This window comes from Sceloporus occidentalis, unplaced genomic scaffold (genome assembly GCF_023333645.1).
Source record: "Sceloporus occidentalis isolate IW3139 unplaced genomic scaffold, rSceOcc1.0.p SCAF_1, whole genome shotgun sequence".
In the NCBI taxonomy this organism is placed as follows: Eukaryota; Metazoa; Chordata; class Lepidosauria; order Squamata; family Phrynosomatidae; genus Sceloporus; species Sceloporus occidentalis.
The window spans coordinates 64268809-64288905 of record NW_028316981.1 but is presented as its reverse complement, the minus strand read 5'-3'; the positions used below and the strand labels follow the sequence as shown (position 1 = coordinate 64288905).

The following is a 20097-nucleotide window of genomic DNA, read 5'->3' as shown; positions in this document are numbered from 1 at the left end:
AAGTGATTTCTGATTCGCCCTTGCTCCATTTTAGAAAGCAATTCCAAAATATCCTTTGTTCCCACTATGAAAGGGGATTTTTTTCTTACACCTGTGTAATTGGGGTTTTTTTGCCATGATTGTCATCCCCAACTGGTAGCGCCGCTTCCAAATTCCCCTGGCAATCATATATGACGTCAGCTTGGAAATGGGGGGAGGGGGGGTTGGAGGCTGAGAGAGTGTCACTTGAGATTGAGAGTGTGTGAGGCTCAGAGAACAAGACCGGGGAGGATGGAGAAGGCCGGGGGGGGGGGGGGCAGAGAGAAGGCTGGGAAGGATGCAGGCAAGACCAGGGAGGATAGAGAGAAGGCCAGGGAGGATGGAGAAAAGGCCGGGGAGAGGGATGGGACACATCCCTCTGCCATTTGGCCCTCCCCTCAGAATGAATCGATTCTGATCTGGAGCATGTGCGGAATTTGGCTTACATGGGAGGAGGGGTCTGGAATGGATCCCCACGTAAGCTGAGGGCGCACTGTATCAGGAAAACCCATGGGTTTTGCGTTTGCCCCGCTTTATCCCACCTGAAATCAATCCAATAAGGATCGGAATTGATTTGAAGTGAGAACAAGGGTCATATACCTTGATCTGTGATTGGGTGTAAATTGTAGTGGGAATGAGCCCCAAGACCACTGCCTCTTTCTTCTCCCTCCCTCCCTCCATCTGGATGCACACTCCTGAGAGGGTAATCTTTCTAAAGGGGACAAAAATGCATGCAAGAGAATACAAGGGTAGCAAGGATCACTCAGACTGTAATGCTGCCCAAAGACAAAGAGTGAGCAGCTTCCTCAGCTTTCTCACCTGCAATTTTACTCTGAATGGTGCAGAGTAAGAGAATGGGTGGAGCAATCCTTTCACTTATTCACATGAATTCCAACAGTGGGCAGTACAATAGTACAGTAGTAGTGATTCTGCCCTTTGATCCCATATTTCCCTTCTTCTCCCTGCTCCTCCTTCAAAATAGAGATAGCACTGCTAAGCACTCTTTTCCAGATGCATGCTTAATGCCATGTACAGTGGATTTAACTAGTGGCAGCCACTCATTAGAGCAGTACAAAATAAATCCTGTGTTTACTCAACTACTGATTTTCAAGGGATTTTTATTCTCAAATATGTCTGCTTAGAATTGCATCTTTTAAATGAAGGAGAAAGAGAGAAGGATTTGTATTTACCTTCAAGGTGCCCAGTGTTTTTTTTAAAACAGAAATAATGAGAATGCAATAGGAAGACAGGGTATGAGAGAAAAATGGAGACAGCTGTGGGAAACTGCAAATACCTGGAACAAATGACACATTTTAGAAAGACAGGCTGGTTCCAGTTTCATATTGTTGAGTAGCAGCACCACTAAAGATTTAAACAACTTTTGATTCTGTCTTCAAATGACTAAGCTGTTAATTTGAATTCTGTGAAGGACAGATGGCACTGCAGTAGTGTTTTCTTTCTGAAGAGCAAGTAAATGAGCTATGGCATATACAAGCACATAAGAAGACACACTGGAAACAAAGCTACAGTTGGTTGTCATCAAGACACATTTGCTAAACACTGAAAACTTTGCAACATGACTCATTCCATTGGGAAACAGGAAAACTGAACTCTTGCGTGCACACAATGATACGGGGGGGGGGGGGGAAGCCAAGAGAGTACACCACTGTGGATTTTTTATGAGGGGGGGTTGTGTGACAGAAAGCTGTCACTTCTACACACCAGTCTTTGGGCTAGAATGCATTCCTGCAGAAAAGGATTTCTTCTTTACATATACACACACACACACACGGTGTAATCATCCAGTGTGAACACTGTAAAAGCTTTTGTGCCAGAGGATTAGTATTGTATGTGGCGCTGGTCCTTTTGCGTCCCTACACACACTCCTTTCTCCCAGTTTCTCTTTTCCAGTTAGTCTCAAAGGTGCTACAAGATCCCTTTGTGTTCATACAAACACAGGTTTCCTTCCTTTGGGGCTTCCACACAAACACACCCCACACATACTTCTTTTCCACCAGCTTCTCTCTTCCAGTTAGTCTCAAAGGTACAAGATCCCCTTGCACAATGGTTTTCCTTCCTTCCCCCACACACACAGACACACCTCTTTCTATGAATTGCTCTCTTCCAGTCAGTCTCAATGGTGCCACATGATCCGTTTGCACACACTGGTTGTCCTTCCTTTGGGGCTTCCACAACCATACACACACACACACCCCTTTCTCCCAGCTTCTCCTCAATGTCCCTACAAGATCTCTTTGCACAACCACACACAGACACACCCCTTTCTCCGAGCTTCTCCCACCACCAGTTAGTCTCAACTACAAGACACCTTTCCCCCACACTGGTGGGCTTTCCTTTCCTTTGGGGCTTCCACACAACAACATCCAGGACTGAACAAAGCAGTGCTGAGTGAGATGTCAGACTGAAAAAACACACAGAGAGAGAGAGAGAGAGAAAAGGGGGTGTTGTTGAAGGAAAGCCTCCTTCCAGACACACAGACACACGCCGTGCACACTTCCACTCCTACTCCCCAGGCCCCCCAGGCTGCTTATTCTTCTTCCTCTCCTCCTCCTCCTCCTCCTTCTTCTGCTGCTGCTGCAGAGGAGGAGAAGGGGAATGGCTTACCAGCTGTCAAGCTCCAGCTCCAGCAGGGACTGGGTCCTCTCCGAGTTGCAGTGCAAGCACCACATGGCTGCAGGAGGCGGGAAAGGGCCAGCACCACCACCAGCAGCAGCAGGAGCAGAGGAGGAGGACGGGGGTCCCCACATCCAGCCTCCCCGGACCCAGAACCCCGCGTGGGGCTGGGGGAACCCCCCTGAGGCGCCCCACTCTTCTCCTGCCTGGGCGGGAAGGGAGAGAGGGAGGCGCCGGAGGAGGAGAGGAAGGAGGGGGAGGCCCTCCCGCCTCAGCCAGCGCCACAGAGCGCTCTCCCGCCTCACAGTCTCTTTTTACACACACAATACAACACTCACACAACACACTGCGAGCCCGGAATGCCAATGGCGCTGGGGGGAGGGGGCAGCAGCTTAGTCTTATTCTTAGTCTTCTTCTATGATGAGGCGTTGGTTGGCTTATGTTCCAGAAGGGTCCTGAGAAGGACCGCAAAATGGAGGACGCTGACGCGGGGGAAGGGAAGGGAATGGGGCGGCCGAATTCAAAAGGGAAAAACGGTCTCCTGGGAATGGAAAGGCAGTTCAGGCTCCTGAGGGAACCGGGGGGGGGGGGGGGGATGGAGGACTAAGTGGAAAAGCTTAAAGCCACTCGAATCGTGTGTGTTTCTCGGTCCTGTTCGGAATGGAGGGCGTCCGGGAAAAGCACGGAGGACGCGACCAAATGACAAGAGAGATCATGGAGGACGACGAGGGAAAGAAATGGAGGACGTTGAGGGAGAAATTGAGGGTGTTAATGGGAAGAAATTTTTACACACGTTGAGGGGAAGAAGTGAACAAATGGAGGACCTTGAGGGGAAGAAATGAACAAACTGAGGACCTTGAGGGGAAGAAATGAACAAATGGAGGACCTTGAGGGGAAGAAATTAATACATGGAGGACACTGTTGGGACGAAACAGAGGATGATGACGTGAAGAAATGGAGGACCTTGAGGGGAAGAAATGGAAGATGTGTCCAAATTTAAAACCTAAAACCACTCAAAGGAATGTGAATTTATGTTTCTCAGTCCTGTTTGAAGTGGAGGACATTCAAGGAAAAACATGGAGGTCGTAAAAGCTAACCACAGGACTCATAGAGATGTGATGTCATGTTTCTTAGTCGTGCTCAAAATGGAGGACATTCCAGAAAAATGCAGGACATGAACAAATTAAAAGCTAAAAACCCTCATATCCATGTAAATTCTTGCTTCTGAATCATGCTCAAAATGGAGGACATTTTGAAATTGCCCCTGGACAGAAGGTTGGACTGGAGGACATGTCTAGGAGAAGGAGGACCTCTGGCCCCCCTGGAAATAATCCATTTTGACACCACTGTAACAGCCATGTCTCTGGCTCTGGGTGACCAGATGTCCTCGCTGCAAAGGAGGACAAGGCATCGCAAAATGGAGGACAATGAAGACAATGGAGGACATGGGCCTATTAAAAGCTAAATTCACTCATGTAAAAGTAAATCCATGTATCTTTAGTCGTACTCCAAATGGATGACATTTTGGAATTCCTCCTGGGCAGAAAGCTGAAATGTAGGACAGGTCCTAAAAAAGAAGGACCCCTGTTTCCACCAGGGAGCCCAGAGGAGGAGCTGTGGAAGTAAAAGGCCCTTATCATACGGAGGTTTTTGCAGCTCTGATCTGACGTGACTGTAGGTCCAACGATGCTAATTCACGTGATAACGTGATGCATTATCACATGTGATTCCTTTCTATGGGGGCTCCTTCCGTGGCGCTTCCGTAGTGAATCCAAAGTGACGCCTCATTTTGGTGAATTCGGTGAAAAGTGAATTCACAGAATTCTCATTCAAGCTCACTTCGATTTCCCTCTGAATTAGTCTGGTGTGGAATGCAACTTTGCTTCCGTCCTGGTACCCCCCCCCCCCAAAAAAAACGCTCCAGGGTCCCAAATTTCCCATGATGCCATGCTGCAATTTTGCCCCATTTGCTTCTGGTACTCCATTGCTGCCTAGGGGAAATGCGGTTGTTTTTGATGCCGCTGGGGCAAGGGCAGAGAGTTACTGGGAACTTAATGTATTCATGTTTTAACGTGGACAGGAGACATGCTGGCGAGGAGGGGGAAAGCGGCTGTTTCCGATGCCGCTGGGGAAGGCTGCTTGTGTGGCTGCAAAAACGGACCATATCTCCCAGAAAAAGAGTGCTAGTTTGGGTGCCAAAAGGGACCATATCTCCCATAGAAAGGCTCCTTGTGCGGCTGGAAAAAACGGACTATATCTCCCAGAAAAAGAGTGCTAATTTGGGTGCCAAAATGGACTCTAAAGCCCATAGAACTTGAAGCTGTCATTCACATGAGGCTAGCATTCATGTGAAAGTGGACCTAGGAAGTGGCCCCATTTTCACCCCGGAAGTGCAAAGGTTCACGATGCGTTCAGACCCCCACTGAGCATGCGAAAGGGTCCCAATTCGAATAGTTGAATCCGCATGGTATGCACTGGTGTGGTAATACAATTTGCACTCACTCCGCTTTGCCTGAATCCGCATCACATGACTTGCCTTGGATTCAATTCCCCATCGATTCGGAAGGGCAACGGAAGGACAACCAGGTGTGATAAAACATGTGCGTTATAACATGAATTTGCATAGCTGAACCAGGAGTCACCACGGATCTGAGCTGCAAAAACCTCTGTGTGATAAACATCAAAGAGACACAAGAGGGCGGCTATAGTGGCTGCTACTACCACATTATGAACCAACAGTGTGTGGTGGGTTTTTTTCATATCCAGTTGCACCAAAGCCACGCTCCAGCCCTAAGGACTGGAGCGTGGCTTTGGTGTGGCTTCTGGACTCTTAGGATGCATGCATCATTGAAACACACTACCTCCACTGTGACTCGAAGCAGCTTTATTTTGGCTGTCTGTAACAGGCCATAGATTATCAAACCGGGCTCATTTTTGGCACCCTCCTGCAATTAACGCATTACCCGCCAATACACACTTTCGTAATATGGTGCCATATATTTTTGCACCACCAAGCAATAGTGCAACATCGACAATCTCACGCTTTAGCATTTCACACTTGGGCGTTGTTTTTCGTGATTGTGTAGGAAATGCTTGTGTTCACGTATGTGTGCATGGATTTCAATTGCGTCACATCAGGTTACTTGCGTTCGTTAACCTCCACTTAACTTTAGCAACACTAAACCACAAGTACAGTACAGTATTTAAAAGAAAGGGTAGCGACTCTCTCAGCAGCCAGTGATGTAATTCTATTGGGATGGCCAAGCAACACAAGGAGGAAAGTTGCAGAACAATACCCTGGGAAATCCAGCTAAAATTTAAAAATTGATGATGACAAAAGTTCAATTGTGCGAGTGCATTACAATAAGCTTTTACACCTTTGCAATAGTGCGATTTACACAATATCACAAAAGCATTCACAACATTTCCCCATGAATGAAATGTTCCTGGAGCGTTTCCTCTTTACAAGTATAGATTTCCCACCACATCATGAAATCATTCAGCGCAATAGCACAATTATCTCAGGAGCACTCCTTCTCAAAACATGGCAGAAATAATCCAGTCTGAGATCGCTTTAACTGCCCAGGCTCAGCACTAGGGAATCCTCGGAACTGTAGGTTATTGTGGCACCAGAGCTCTGATAGAAAAGGCTAAATGTCTCACAAAACTACCTTCTCTGTTAGAAACCTCTGGTGCCAGAAAAAACTACAGTTCCCAGGATTCCCTACCACTGAGCCAGGGCAGTTAAAGCAGTCTACAGTGCGGATGAAGCTATAGGAGTTTATCACACTAAGGAGATCGGGAATTTATCCCGTGAACATCCTGGGGAAATCGCGTAATTACACATAATGATTTCACACGACATTGCACAAAACCCGCCATTAAAGTGGTCACCAAAAAATTAATGCACATATTTTTACTTTCGGGATTTCAGCAACAATGCATTTCTGATATCACTTGCCATTTCCGCTTCATTTGCAGCATGCTTTAAATGCGCTTTAATCTCTCATTTTAATGCCAAAATCAGTCTCAGTGTGATAAACTCCTTTAAGTCATGCTCAAAAATGGAGGGGGGCTTTTGAAAACTCTCCTGGACAGAAGGTTGAAAGGAATGATTTACTGTGGAAAAAGAGGATGCCTGGTCACCCTGTGGAGGCTGGATTATGCAGCCCCAAAACAGCAAATCCATGAGGTTTAAAAAGCCAAGGCAAACATCAGAGCCCAATGTGTATGTATAGTATGCCTGCCTGCCTGGGGAAGGAGCGGCTTCCAGTGTGGCCACAGCCTCTGCATAGCAATGAAGGCAGCCTTTCCTCGTCTGAATGTGGCTATTAATAGCGCCGCCAGAGAGCCTCACGTGAAGAGAAGCCGGGAGGGAAGAAGACTGGCATTCTCCTCCTTCTCATCCTCACATTCCCAGCAAGAGAGAAGGCAAAAAAAGGAGAAAACTCTTGCTCTCTCTCTCTGGCTAAATGCATCCACATTGCAGAAATAATCCACTTTGAGACCTGTTTGGGCCCGAACAGATAGGCCAAAATAAAGCTGCTTCAGGTCACATGGGAGGTATGCTGTTTAAATGCTGCATGTGTCCTAAGAGGCCAGAAGCCACGCCAAAGCCACAATCCAGTCCTAAGGACAGGAGGGCAGTTTTAATGCAGCTTCTGGTCTCTTAAAATGCATGTGTCATTTAAACAGCATACCTCCAAACTGAGCCAAAAGCAGCTTTATTTTGGTCTGTCTTTTGGGCCCTTTAATTGCCCTGGCTCAATACTAGGGAATTCTGGGAATTGTAGCTTACTGTGGCACCAAAGCTCTCAGACAGAGAAGGCTAAATGTCCCACAAACCTACACTTCCCAGGATTCCCTAGCACTGAACCAGGGCAGTTAAAACAGCCTCAAACTGGATTATTCCTGCAATGTGTTTTGTACATTTAACTGCCCAGACTGAATGCTGTGGAATCCTCGGAACTTTGTTTGTTGTGGCGCCCAGTTTTCTGACAGAATGCTAAATGTCTCACAATACTACAGCTCCCAGAATTCCATAGCATTGAGCCATGGTAGTTAAAATGGTGTCAAACTGGATTACTTCTGCAGTGCCGATGCAGCCTTCGAAGCATGAATTTACACTCATATGAGTGTTTTCAGCTTTTATTTTTTAAGGTCCTCCATTTTTCTTGACTATCCTTCATTTTGCAGTGCCTTGTTCTCCTTTGCAGTTAGGACATTTGGTCAGCCTGAGTTTGCAGGGTGGCCAGACATCCTCCTTTTCCACCACACATCCTACATTTCAACCTTGTGTCCAGGAAAAATTCCAAAATGTGTTCCCTTTTCAGCATGCCAAAGAAGCATGAATTTATATTTCTATGAGGGTTTTTAGCTTTTCTTTGGCCATGTCCTATATTTTTCTTGATGGGACTACATTTTGTGGTGCCTTGTCCTCCTCTACAGCTATGACGTTTGATCACCCTGCCAGTTTGGCATCACTTAAACTGCCATGGCTCAGTGCTATGGAATTCTGGGATTTGTCATTTTTGTGAGACATTTAGCCTTCCTTGTCAGAGAGCTCTGGTGCCACAACAAACTACAATTCCCAGGATTCCACAGCAATGAGCCATGGCAGTTAAAGTGCTATCAAACTGGATTATTTCTCCAGTGCAGATGCAGCGTTGGAGACTGCTGTTCCCTCTTCTTCCCCCTTAGTTCTTTTCTCCCCACCAGTTTTCCCTCATGCCGTTTTCCTCCAGCTATGATGCTTCCAGATATATAAGCATTAAGTCCCTTATCTCTCTGAAGGGTGTGTTTGTGGCCACAACTGTTCTCAAAGTTAATTAAAATTAAAACCTTAAGATAAAAAGACTGCAGAACTCTTGTTAACTTCAAATTAACGTCTCCAAACCAAATGGGTGTCATTGAAATAAGTACAAATTGGTTTCGGCCCAGAAATGAATAAAAAAAAATGAGTCTTTTTTTATAGATAAGATATGTAAGGTGTCAATTGTGTCCATCATACAACTGTACAGCTCTAGAAACACTAGACAGCTCTGGGATTATGTGGTCAGAATTAAGCCTTAGAGTTGAGAGGGATCTCAAATGTCACCTAGTCCAGCCCTGTCCTAATGCAAGAAAAGTTATTACAACTGTGTATTTCATAGGGAATATATAGCCTCCACATCCTAAAAAACAACTTCTAGTGAAGAAGAGGCCACCACCTTGTGAAGTAGTCTGCTCACTGACAAAAAGCATCCCACCATCGGAGAGTTTCCTCTAATTTTAAAACTACAGTGGGCCCTTGCCTTACGCGGGAGATCCATTCCAGACCCACCCCCCGCATAAGGCGAATTCTGCCTATGCTCGTGTGTGGCGGTGCAGGAGCGTGCAAGGCGCCACGGGCGTGCGGCGCCCCTTGTGCCACGCGTGCTCCCTGCGGCTTGAGCGTGTATGCTCAAGTCCGTGTAAAGCGCGCCCGCCTATAACGCGGGCGCACTGTACATCTTTTTTCTTGTACTTTGAACTCTTCACATGAGGTGTCCTACCCTTTTGATCCTACCTTAGTCTTTGTTGTTGCTGTTGTGTGCCTCCAAGACATTTCTGACTTATGGCAACCCTAAGGCCACTATATCATGGGATTTCCCTTGCAAGAGTTGTTCAGAGGAGATTTGCCATTGCCTTCCCCTGAGAAGGCTGAGAGCATGTGACTTGCCCAATGCCCATGAAGATTTGAACCCTGGTTCTTCAGAGTCGTAGTCCAACACTAAGCAACTCTGGCAATCAAAAACCAACTGATTACAAAACAGTATTTCAAACATCTGAAGATGAGCTATCTCAATTATCTCTTAAAATGGCTCTTCTCCAATTTAAAGGTAAAGATAAAGATAAAGGTTTGGTTATCTAGCTGTGACTGCGTCCAATTTAAACACACTCAATTCTTTCAGTTTGTTTTCATGACCCTTTGTCCCCATGTCACCCACGGTCTTTTGTCAACTTCCTCTGCACAAGTTGCAGCTCCAGTATCCTTCTGGCCAAAGGAAAACAGAGTGGTATCATTATTCTAACACTTTGGTTTATGGAACCTTAAGTTGATTTTGTAGCCATCACTACACCTTGCAGTAGTTAATTTCAGTAGTTTAAATACACGCCATGTGAATAAAATATTCCTGCTCATCAAACTTGAATCCACCACCATTTAATTCAACTAGATGACGAAATATTCCTTCTATTCGCTTTTTCCACATTATGTATATTTTTATACAATTCTATTACATCATCGTTTATGTGCCTTTTTGTAAAGATCCCCAAATCTTATTTTTGGACACAGATGAGAAGCACCTTTTCCAGTTCTGCAGTATATTTTTTGAGATGTTGTCTTCAGAAATCTGTTTAGTGTTCCAAATGTGGCTGCACAGTCAATTTATATAAAGGCATTATGATATTGGCAGTTTTGTTTTCACTTCTCTTCCTATTTGTAGGAGTTTCAAATTGCTGGAAGAACTGGGGAGGCATATAGGTAGCTTTTCACTCTTATAGGTGTGTTTTATATGATTAAGGGATGTATAATATTTACTGGGCATTTGCTACTTGTAGCAAAAAAGAATAATAATGTAACTTTCAGTAGTTGCAGGTTTGTCTAGAAGGCTGAACGAGGTCAGCTCTTGTTGAAGAGATAGATAAGAATGTTTCCATGCTAAAATGACTGGGAAACTGTTCCTTTGTTAGGACTTTTTCACACGGGGAAAATTGGAAGGTTAAAGTGGGGCCAATGTGGGGTTATCCAGGGTATTAGGGACAAGTCTGCAGCTGCTTTCCACATGAAATGCATGCAATCAGGACAGAATCCAGGGAGAATCTGAGGTGAATAAAGAAATGAGCAAATTCGCAAAACTATTGGATTTGCATGTCCATTTTGCTTGCAAATTCACTCCCTTCACGCAGTGCCACCCGTCTGAAAACCATGCCTCCGGATGCCTCCAGTCTCCAGATTAGGCAGGGAGAATGCTTTCTTCTTACAGGAATACACACATACTTCCCTCACCCCATTCTCTCCTTCTCTAATGGAGGCTCTAATTCAGGGAACAGTTGGTGGGAGAAGGGAGAGAGAGGACGTTTGGAATTCCTCCTGGACAGGAGGGAGAAATGGAGGACATGTCCTGGAAAAGGAGGGCATCTGAGAGTGTCAGCCCTCTGTGGAATCAAGCAGGCTTATGGGGCCAGCCCCTCCTCTTTCTCTCTCCCGTGTGTGTGTGTGTGTGTGTGTGTATCTTTGTGTGTGGTTTTATGGAGTTTGCAAAGGGAAGCCTCATTCTGCCTTCCTCTGACACAGCATCTGGGGCAAAGAGGATTCCCCTCCACCATATTTCCTCCCCTCCCCTCCCCAGAGCATGTGGGGGGGGGGACACTTGTGGAAATGAGTATGCGCAGAAAAGGTATTTGTAAGCTGGCAATGGGGATTTGTTTGTCTCCTTTTGATCACCAAAAGGACCCTAGGTAATGTGCCTTCAAGCCCTTGTTGTGCTCTTGTGTGTGATAACCATTAGCAAACAGGCTTGCTTTCTTGGGATGCCAACACTTTAACCATTTTTGGACTGGATGCACATAGCTCCCCGTGTGAAAAAATCCCTAGTTAGGATGGGTGAGGCCCACTGTCTGGAAGTCAGCATCTTCTAGAATAAGTAAAAACAGTCTTTAAAGATTGGGGAAGTTCAGATAATCCACCTCATTTTTGAGAAGGTGAAAACCATTCTGTTGGAGTCACATTTAGTTCACCATGGACATCCTGGTGAACAGCAGCTGTGGTGAAGGGACAGCTAAGGGACATGAGGTAACTTTGCCTTGGGTTTTACTGCTGTTGTCAACTTTCTGGGTAGATCCTGACTCATGGTGACCCTGTGTATGAGAAATCTCTGCTTAGGTCCTGTAAATTCAACACTAAGATCTCTTTTATTGAGTTTATCCATCTGCCGTGCATTCTTCCTCTCTTTCTACTGCCTTCTACGTTCTTAGGATTATTCCCCCCCCCCCCCCAATGAATCATGTCTTCAAGTATGACAACCTCAGTCTGATCATCTTGGATCCCAGGTTTGATCTGTTCTAGGTCCCATTTATTTGTCTTCTTGGCCGTCCATGGTATCTTCAGCGCTCTTCTCCAGCACCCCATCTCAAATGAGCTGATTTTCTTCTTATCTGATTTCTTAACAGTCCAGCTCTCATATCCTTTCATGGTGATAGGGAATACAATGGCTTGGATGATTCTAACTTTAGTTTTTTGCTGTATATCTTATCCCGTCATTATCTTTGATAGAGAGGCAGGATATAAATACTATTTTATTATTATTATTATTATTATTATTATTATTATTATTATTATTAATTTTAATGCAATCAATAAACCATTGCTTTGGTGCATTGGTGACTATGTTGAATTTTGATAGGCCATCAGATCTGGGTAGGCTTGGGAACTGAGTGGATTAGGGCCCTGGAATCATTACAGTATCTTGAGAAGGGGAGACAGTTTCTGAAAGTCTTGCTAAAACCAAGATATCATCTGGCCACAACCCCCTCCTTGGATCTACTAGCACTGCTTACCTGGACATGTCAGTCTTGACCCTAACACTGCCCTAGGAGGTTTGGCAGAGGTTATTATTGACTGGTGCCCCAACTACTGTGTAGATGGCTTAGAAGCCAGGTTCAAATGAAGCTATACCATAGAACAGTTAAACTAAACTTTGTAGACTATATTTCCCCCAAACCAAGGGCCAGTTTACACAACTGCCCAGTTTGTGATGACACACTTCTGCCCTCTCAAAGTCCTTAGTGTAGGTGTAGGCCATGTCATTTGTTTCTTACTAGCAGGAGCAATTACTTTCTCAGACTTCTGGAACCTCACTGAAATTGGCTGAAATGTCATGCATATTAGAAACCAACCATACAGAAGCCTACTTGCTGTGATAGGTGGAAAGCTGTCAGACTTTAAAGGGGGAAATACAGGCACACCCCAACAACACAGAAATAGCCATCAGAAGTTCAGCAACGGCTACTATCCCTTACAAGGATGACATAGCACCAAAAAACACTGCAGAAATAATCCTGTTAGAGACCACTTTAACTGCTCTGTTTCAATGTTAAGGAATTCTGGGAATAGTAGTTTTGTGAGATATAGCTTTCTCTGTCAGAGAGCTCTGGTGCCACAACAAACTACAAAGCAAAATCCCAGGTTTCCCTAGCACTGACCTAGCACAGTTAAAGCAGTCTCAAACTGGATTATTTATGCAGTTGGACCTTACACAAAATAAATGTGTTTAGAATTAGTCTCCTATTTATATTGAAACTCAGAAGAAAACTTGGCTAGCATTGATAACTTATATGAGATTTTATGAAGTGATGACTAGTTTTGTCTGTCCTTGTTAAATGGGGAGATAGATTTTAGTCCACCAGAGACTGGAAAACTTTTAAGGGTGGATTATTGCAAGACAAGGAAAGATCTGACCTTGAATCACACTGTAACAATCACCATCTCTGTCTCAAAGCCTTCCCCATCCCACAAAAGGAAACTGTTATTCTCTGCCCCATTGCTGACACATCAAAATAATTGTTTATGTAAACCAGCCCTATGCCTTTATTTTACTTTCTCAACAGGGCTCACTCAAATGATCTCATTCTGTTTGGATTTAAAGCACAAAGAAATGGAATAAAATTCACTATACATTCTATGAGGGCATATTCATACACTTTATTTAGTCTTTTGATCTCTCACTTTACATTGACTGACTTATTGATATTTCTTTGCTTCTGCTTAAAAATCCACTTTTCCCAATTATCTTTTGAACTCCTTTGAGCTGTTTGTTTTTAAAGAGCAGATGTACACATCTGCTAAAAGCCTCTGCAAATTTATTCAGTTTCTTAATTGAGTGACTACATATCTTTTAGGTTTTTTTTGGATTTAACCTTACAATTATGAGACACTTATCATCTAGGGGGGGAAAATCTAAAATAAGGACTTGTATTTTCCTCCTTTACATTAAAAAAGGCTAAGGAGTGGGGGAAGAGAGACTGAAAGTTTCCCATATAAATAAGTTCATCTGTGTCAGCTACTGTGCAAAGGCTGGTTAACAAAGAATTCCTCTCATCCTCCACACTTGTTCCAAGCACGTGCCTTTAAAACTGCAGTTTGGTTAGAATAGTAACTCCAGAAATAACACTGTAAATGTTCCAGATTATTATTCAGGGCATTGTTAGATTTCATGGTCACAGTCTCAAAAAATAGAACATTTTCTCTGATAGATTATTTGCTTTGCAGACAAACATTAAAATGCTACTACCATGCTGAACAAGGAAATATGTATTTTTACCCCACTGTGGGACAAAGCACACATACAAATGTTTGGGCCAAAGTACACATGACACTAAAAAACAACAACCCACAAACATAATTTTGTTTTAATAAAGATAGGATGGGGTCACTGGAGCTAGGGGAAGAGTTCCCACCTACCCCCAGTTAAAATTTACTTACACAGAGTCTTATTCCTGCAAAGTCAATTTGCACTAGCCTATTCACAGTTGGGGGTATTTCACCATCGTTTTCCTTCATCGCTATTATCAGCAAAGCAGTTCAGAATACAGTTGACCTTTGACTTATGTAGATTTCATTATTTGTGAGTTTGCCATCAATAATTAAATGGGATTCTCCCCCCACCCCCAGTGTTTTGTGGTCTATTACAGAAAACTGCAGAGGATATGCATAAACTAAAAAATGTCAAGAAAACTTTTATAAGTTCGGTACGGTTCAAAACACACTGCAAAAATAATCCAGTTTGAGACTGCTTTAACTGCCCTGGCTCAATGCTAGGGATTTCTGGGAACTGTCATTTTGTGAGACATTTTGCCTTCTCTGTCAGAGAGCTCTCGTGCCACAATAAGCTACAATTCCCAGGTTTCCCTGGCACTGAGCCAGGCAGTTAAAGCAGTCTCAGACTGGATTATTTTTGCAGTGTGTTTTGGACCCAAGTAATAAATGCATAAAATAACAGAGCACTCCTGCTTCCTTCTACCCCTGGAGCCTCACCTGGCACTGATCAGCCTGTTGTGGGCATCTTCTTCCTCTCTGGCCACATCCAAGACTCCAAGGCCCAGCATGCCCCATGACAACAGGATGGAACTGGTTCTTCACTTGGGTTCTAAATCGATTTACCTCTATCGGACTTAAAGCTTAATTTGGGTGGTATCTTGAGGGCATTTTCCATCGTCGCCCCCAGACTGTGGAACGACCTGCTGGATGAGATCCGTCTACTTACCTCCTTAGACAGCTTTAAAAAGGCTATTAAGACGGCTCTCTTCCGGCAGGCCTTCCCAGAATAGAGAACCCAGCCTCAGAAAAACGTCTGGGAAAGATACTGCTGCTCCCACTGGTTGCTTGTTGGTATGATGTTGTTGACCTTCTGGTCAGTTTTTAACTTGTATGTTTGTTTGCTTGTAGTTGTTTTTTGTTCTGTTTTTTAAATATTGCATTGAATTTAATACTTTTTTAAGGAGGGGAGGGTACCAGGGATTTTATATGTTTTGTATTTTTAACTTTGTTAGCTGCCCCGATTGTTCTCAGAGGGTTGGGATACAAATAAATTTATTATTATTATTATTATTATTATTATTATTATTATTATTATAGTTATCAGAAAGTTTTTGCTGCCAAATTTGCCACCCAAATACATCTCGGGTCCATCCTCGCTTCCAAGAGTGCTCCTCGCGGCTCTTTTCAGATCTGGGAGTTTTCTTGCTTAAGAAAATGGCTTTCGGCTTTGGTGTTTATACATATAAGCATGAATTACTGTCAACAAAATGTCCAAAATGTTGCAGGCTGGGAAGAGTGCCCTCCAGAAAGAGCCTTCCTACACTTGAGGTCTCTCACTGGAGTTTCTGTGATATACAACAACAACAACAACAACAACAACAACAACAACGGTTTAAATTTGAGCCTAGGAGGATGTGATACATTATCTAGTAGCTATGAATCAAGCTGCATCCAATTAACAGGTGGCTAATTTATTGCTTAGGATGGCAAAGGGTTATGTAAGATGGGGGGGGGGGTAACCTTCACCAATAATTATATTATTCTAATAAACAGCTCGTAGTAATTTGCATTTCAAGTTTGACGTGTGAATCACAGACAAAATCCCAAGAGAGAAGTTCTTAGACTACTATTAGGATTCTCTCAACCAGTCACCACCTAAATTACTAATAGCTACTGGCTGATAGCTCTGCAATTCCTTTATAGAGAGTTAGAGAAACAGGGGTGGTGACCACATATTATCAGTTTTCTAGAACTATGTGAAATTGGTCCACCTTGTAATGCAGTTATTGGGATTTTCCTAATGCCAAGCAATACAGTCCTTCCAGTGTTTCTGTCTCATCATCTGCTTTGTCCAGCCTAGCAACCAAAGAAGACAAGTGGACTGCTGCCATATACCTCACTTATCTGTTTGTACATTTGAACCACCCAAACATTTTTCTGCCCCTAACACAATGAAACAATACTTTCTCCATGGTGTAGTGGTTAGACCATTGGACTAGGACTCTGGAGATCAAGATGTGAATCCCCACTTGGCCATGAAAACCTACTGGGCAACCTTGGGCAAGTCATACTCTCAGCCTCAGAGGAAGGTAAAGGCAAACTTGCTTTGAACAAATCTTGCCAAGAGAACTTCGCGATACATTTGCCTTAGAGTTGTCATAAATTGGAAATTACTTGAAGGCACACAACACAAAAATTATGAAAGAAAAAATATTGTATTATTTTCATGCTTGATTTTTTATTTATTTCTAATATGCCAAATTACTTATTTATGGGATTTAGTTTTAGTGATTCAAAGTTCTTAGCTGCATGATTAATGTTATCGGTTCATTCATGGTCATTTAGGCTGAATAATGCTTCTAACAGATTAGACACGGACATATAATGTTGTAAATAAATAGGGGTTTATGGAGTTTATAATATACACAGACGGGCAGTTTTTACTGTGTATAACAAGATCTAAGTCCATTAAATTTGCTGAATATTCCAAATATCTACAGTCTGACAAATATATACAAGATTATCTATAATCTAACAAATATATATGTGTATACAACTTTTTAAGCCAGTGTGGTGTAGTGGTTTGAGCATTGGACTATGACTCTGGAGATCAGAGTTTGATTTCCCCATTCACCCAAAGGTGATCATGGGCAAGTCACACACTCTCAACCCTAGAAAACATCATTATAGGGTCACCTAATTTGGAAATGACTTGAAGGCACACAGCAACAAAACAAAGCTTTATCTTCTACGTGCTAAATGTTCACTTAAATAGACAATATATTTAAAGATCTAGAAATAAATAAATATCATACATTGATATAAAGGGAGATGGAAAAAACAAACGAACAGCAGATCATGGAGAAAGTAGTGTTATAGATCACCAAAATTCACTGTTGTGCCTATTATGCAGAAGTGAAAGTGATAAAAGTCATACTATATCTCTCCTATTGTGTCCTCGACATGCCACCCAGCAGAGATATTTTGAGTGCTGAGAGGCCTGTTTGGATCAGCCTCAGAAGAAACCAGCAGTGGAGCCCTCAGATGCCAGCTATGACAAGTTTTTCAGGCTCTCTGAGGAGAAATGAGTTTGAATTTACTCATAACTTGACACCACAGAAGCAACAGAGTCTGATGCAATGACCATTGTTCTTGGTCAGGTTTTTGGAGGGCCAGTTGCAGTTGTTACAGCCTGATGATGCGGACAAGATGCTTGAATTAATCAATCCCATCACATGGAAACTTAACCTTTGCTCATCTTGGCTATTAAAATGTAACAGAAGAGGATTGATAAATTGGAATTGGGGGGGGGGGGGATAACTGCCTATGTTCAGGGAAGGTGCCTACTGCCTTCAAAAAATCTCTACCTGGCAAAGACCCCCTGTACCCAAAGATGTGTAAGAATTGCCACTTTATTACTAATATCCTCGAGATTTGCCAAGTTGCTTGTGTGTGTGGTAGCAGGGCAAGTTCAATAGTTCTTGAAGGAAAGACAATATCTGAATCAATTTCAGGTCAAGAAACATAGTACTGAAATGCTGTAGGCATTCTGACTGACAACCTAATATGGATGAAAGAAAGGATTAATCTTCCTAGATCTCTCAGTGGCATTTGATACCATTTTAATCGGACTGAGGTATCACTTATCTGGCTCCATGAGGTGGGAACAGTATTACAGTGGTTCTGCCCTAACTGCAGGGTCACTTCCAGAATTTAGCCCTGGGGATATTCCTGTTTAGCTCCATTGCTATTAAGCTGTGGGGTAACACTGGGCTCCATCTTTTCTCTTAATTGTTCAATACCTATGTGAAGCTGTTGGGAGAGGTCATGGGGGATTGTGATGGGCTGCCAGGACACCCAGTTCTACTTCTCCTTGTCGGAGCTGCCTGAAGCAGTGCAGGTGCTGGATTAATACTTAGATGTTACAGTGAACAGATGGATGAGAGCCAATAAACTGAAGCTGAATACTGATAAGACAAAGATTCTGTTGACTAATAGTTCTTCAGTTCAGGGTAAGCAATCTACTTTTTATGGGGTTGTACTTTCCTAAAGGTGCGTAGCTTGGGAGTATGGGTAGATCCATGTTTGTCATTGGGGGCCCAAATGGACTCTGCAGCACAGAGTGCTTGGTGCCAGCACTGACTGGTGCACTGGCCATGACTTTATTGGACACAAATTATTTAGGCACAGTAATCCATGCACTGGTAACTTCTCAATTAGACTACTGCAATTCACTCTACTGGGGGTTGCCCTTGTAAATGATTGGGAAGCCATAGCTAGTGCAATATTCAGCAGCAAGATTGTTGACCAGAGACAACCACCAATCATAACATTAGTCTTAAAGTAGTTGCACTGGCTGTCAATTAACTTGGACTAAGTTCAAAGCACTGGTGATAACATTCAAAGCCCTAAACATCTTGTGACCTTTATACTTCAAAAGGTAACTTTCACTATATATACTTGCCTAAGAACTGCAATCTCTTGGTGCAGCTCTGCTCTATGTCTCACTAAATATTGTTATTGTTATTATTGTTTCACTTTCACCCCAAACTTGGGAATATATCATGCAGGAACATGGGAGAGGGCCCCATGGCACCCCATTTATAGAATGCCTTCACTTTTAAGGCCTAGTTGATGTCAACATTGGTCTCTTTTTAGGTGCCAAATTAAAACATGGCCTTTTCTTAAAGCCTAATCCTATTGCTTCTTAATATATATATATGTTCATGGTTTTTTCCCCCCATATCAGCCTTTTCTGCTGTTTTAACCTAGGAACTTATTTAATATCTTTGTACAATTGAACCTCCATATAAATGGGCTAGCCACCCACGGATTGAAGAATCCATGGATTACGGTCAATAGCAGCACATGCAAGCAGCCATGCAGATATAGAGACGCACATGTCAACATCTATTGATGATAAAAGTCCCACTTTTTTGGTATCTGCGAGGTGAGGGGTCAGGAACCAAACCTCAGCCAATACCTAGGGCTGATCTATTTGAATTGGAATTGCTTTAAACCAGTGGTCCCCAAACTGTGATCTATAAGGGATTTTGGACTTCAGTTCCCAGAATCTCAGACTATTGGCCAACATGGCTGAGGCTTCTGGGGGTTGAAGTCCAAAGTCTCTTAAAGGGCACAGCTTGGGGACCACTGCTTTAAACTGTTTATACTGCATTGTGTTACTGTATGCCACCCTGATGTCTCATGATGAAGGTTGGGCTAGAAATAAATAAATACTTAAAATCTATTCAGTAGTTTTCTTCTCTTTAGGATTATGTTTGAGCCATACCAAAACTGGAGATGAGTTGATACCTTTGTAATGTTTATTGTTTCTTCTAGTCTAGAAATGAATGCCTTTATGTTCACATTACAGAAATAAAAATGAATGCTAACTCAAATAATGTTTTTTGATATTACGAATGCAATTCTGATCCAAGTGTCACTATATTAATATTAATGTTCAAACATGCTATTAATAATAATTCTTAGGGATAATCCTGCCCTTTTTCTTTTCTGTTGTTTTTAAATTGCCTTTTCTTTTCAAACTAAAAAGAAAACCTGTTTAATAAATCTCTCTCACTTTTTAGTGGTGTGTGAGTTCATATATATTTAAATGTGATTAAATTTGGAATTATTCTTTGCCAAGCTAACAATTACTGGTGATTTAGATGACACATAGTCCAAATTGGTTTGTGCTTGTAATTACAAATTGCATTAGTTGCACTCCAGGGAATTTATAAAAACTGGTATTTTGGCTATTAATGTGTTAAATTACAGTGATTTATGTGAAGTGCTGAATAAACAAAACTCTAGCCATGGTTTCTTTAAATGGGGCCTTACCGGACTTTTAAAGTATATCTAAATTGCTGCATTTTGACAGTAAA

At 42.8% G+C, this 20097-nt stretch overlaps 1 protein-coding gene across 8 annotated transcripts in view; it reads right to left on the bottom strand.

The window, feature by feature from the left end:
• The window catches only part of IQSEC1 (IQ motif and Sec7 domain ArfGEF 1), a 479651-nt gene that overhangs the window by 126881 nt on the left and 332673 nt on the right, over nt 1-20097 (bottom strand). For 2 of the 8 annotated variants that reach the window (XM_089523118.1, XM_089523125.1), the window contains exon 1: nt 2644-2723. The exons of the other annotated variants lie outside the window; for them this stretch is intronic. In XM_089523118.1, coding sequence (XP_089379244.1) covers nt 2644-2708 — 65 coding nt within the window. In that variant the 5' untranslated portion in view covers nt 2709-2723. Of the gene's footprint in view, nt 1-2643; nt 2724-20097 lie in introns of those variants that run through there. 8 annotated transcript variants of the gene reach the window in all.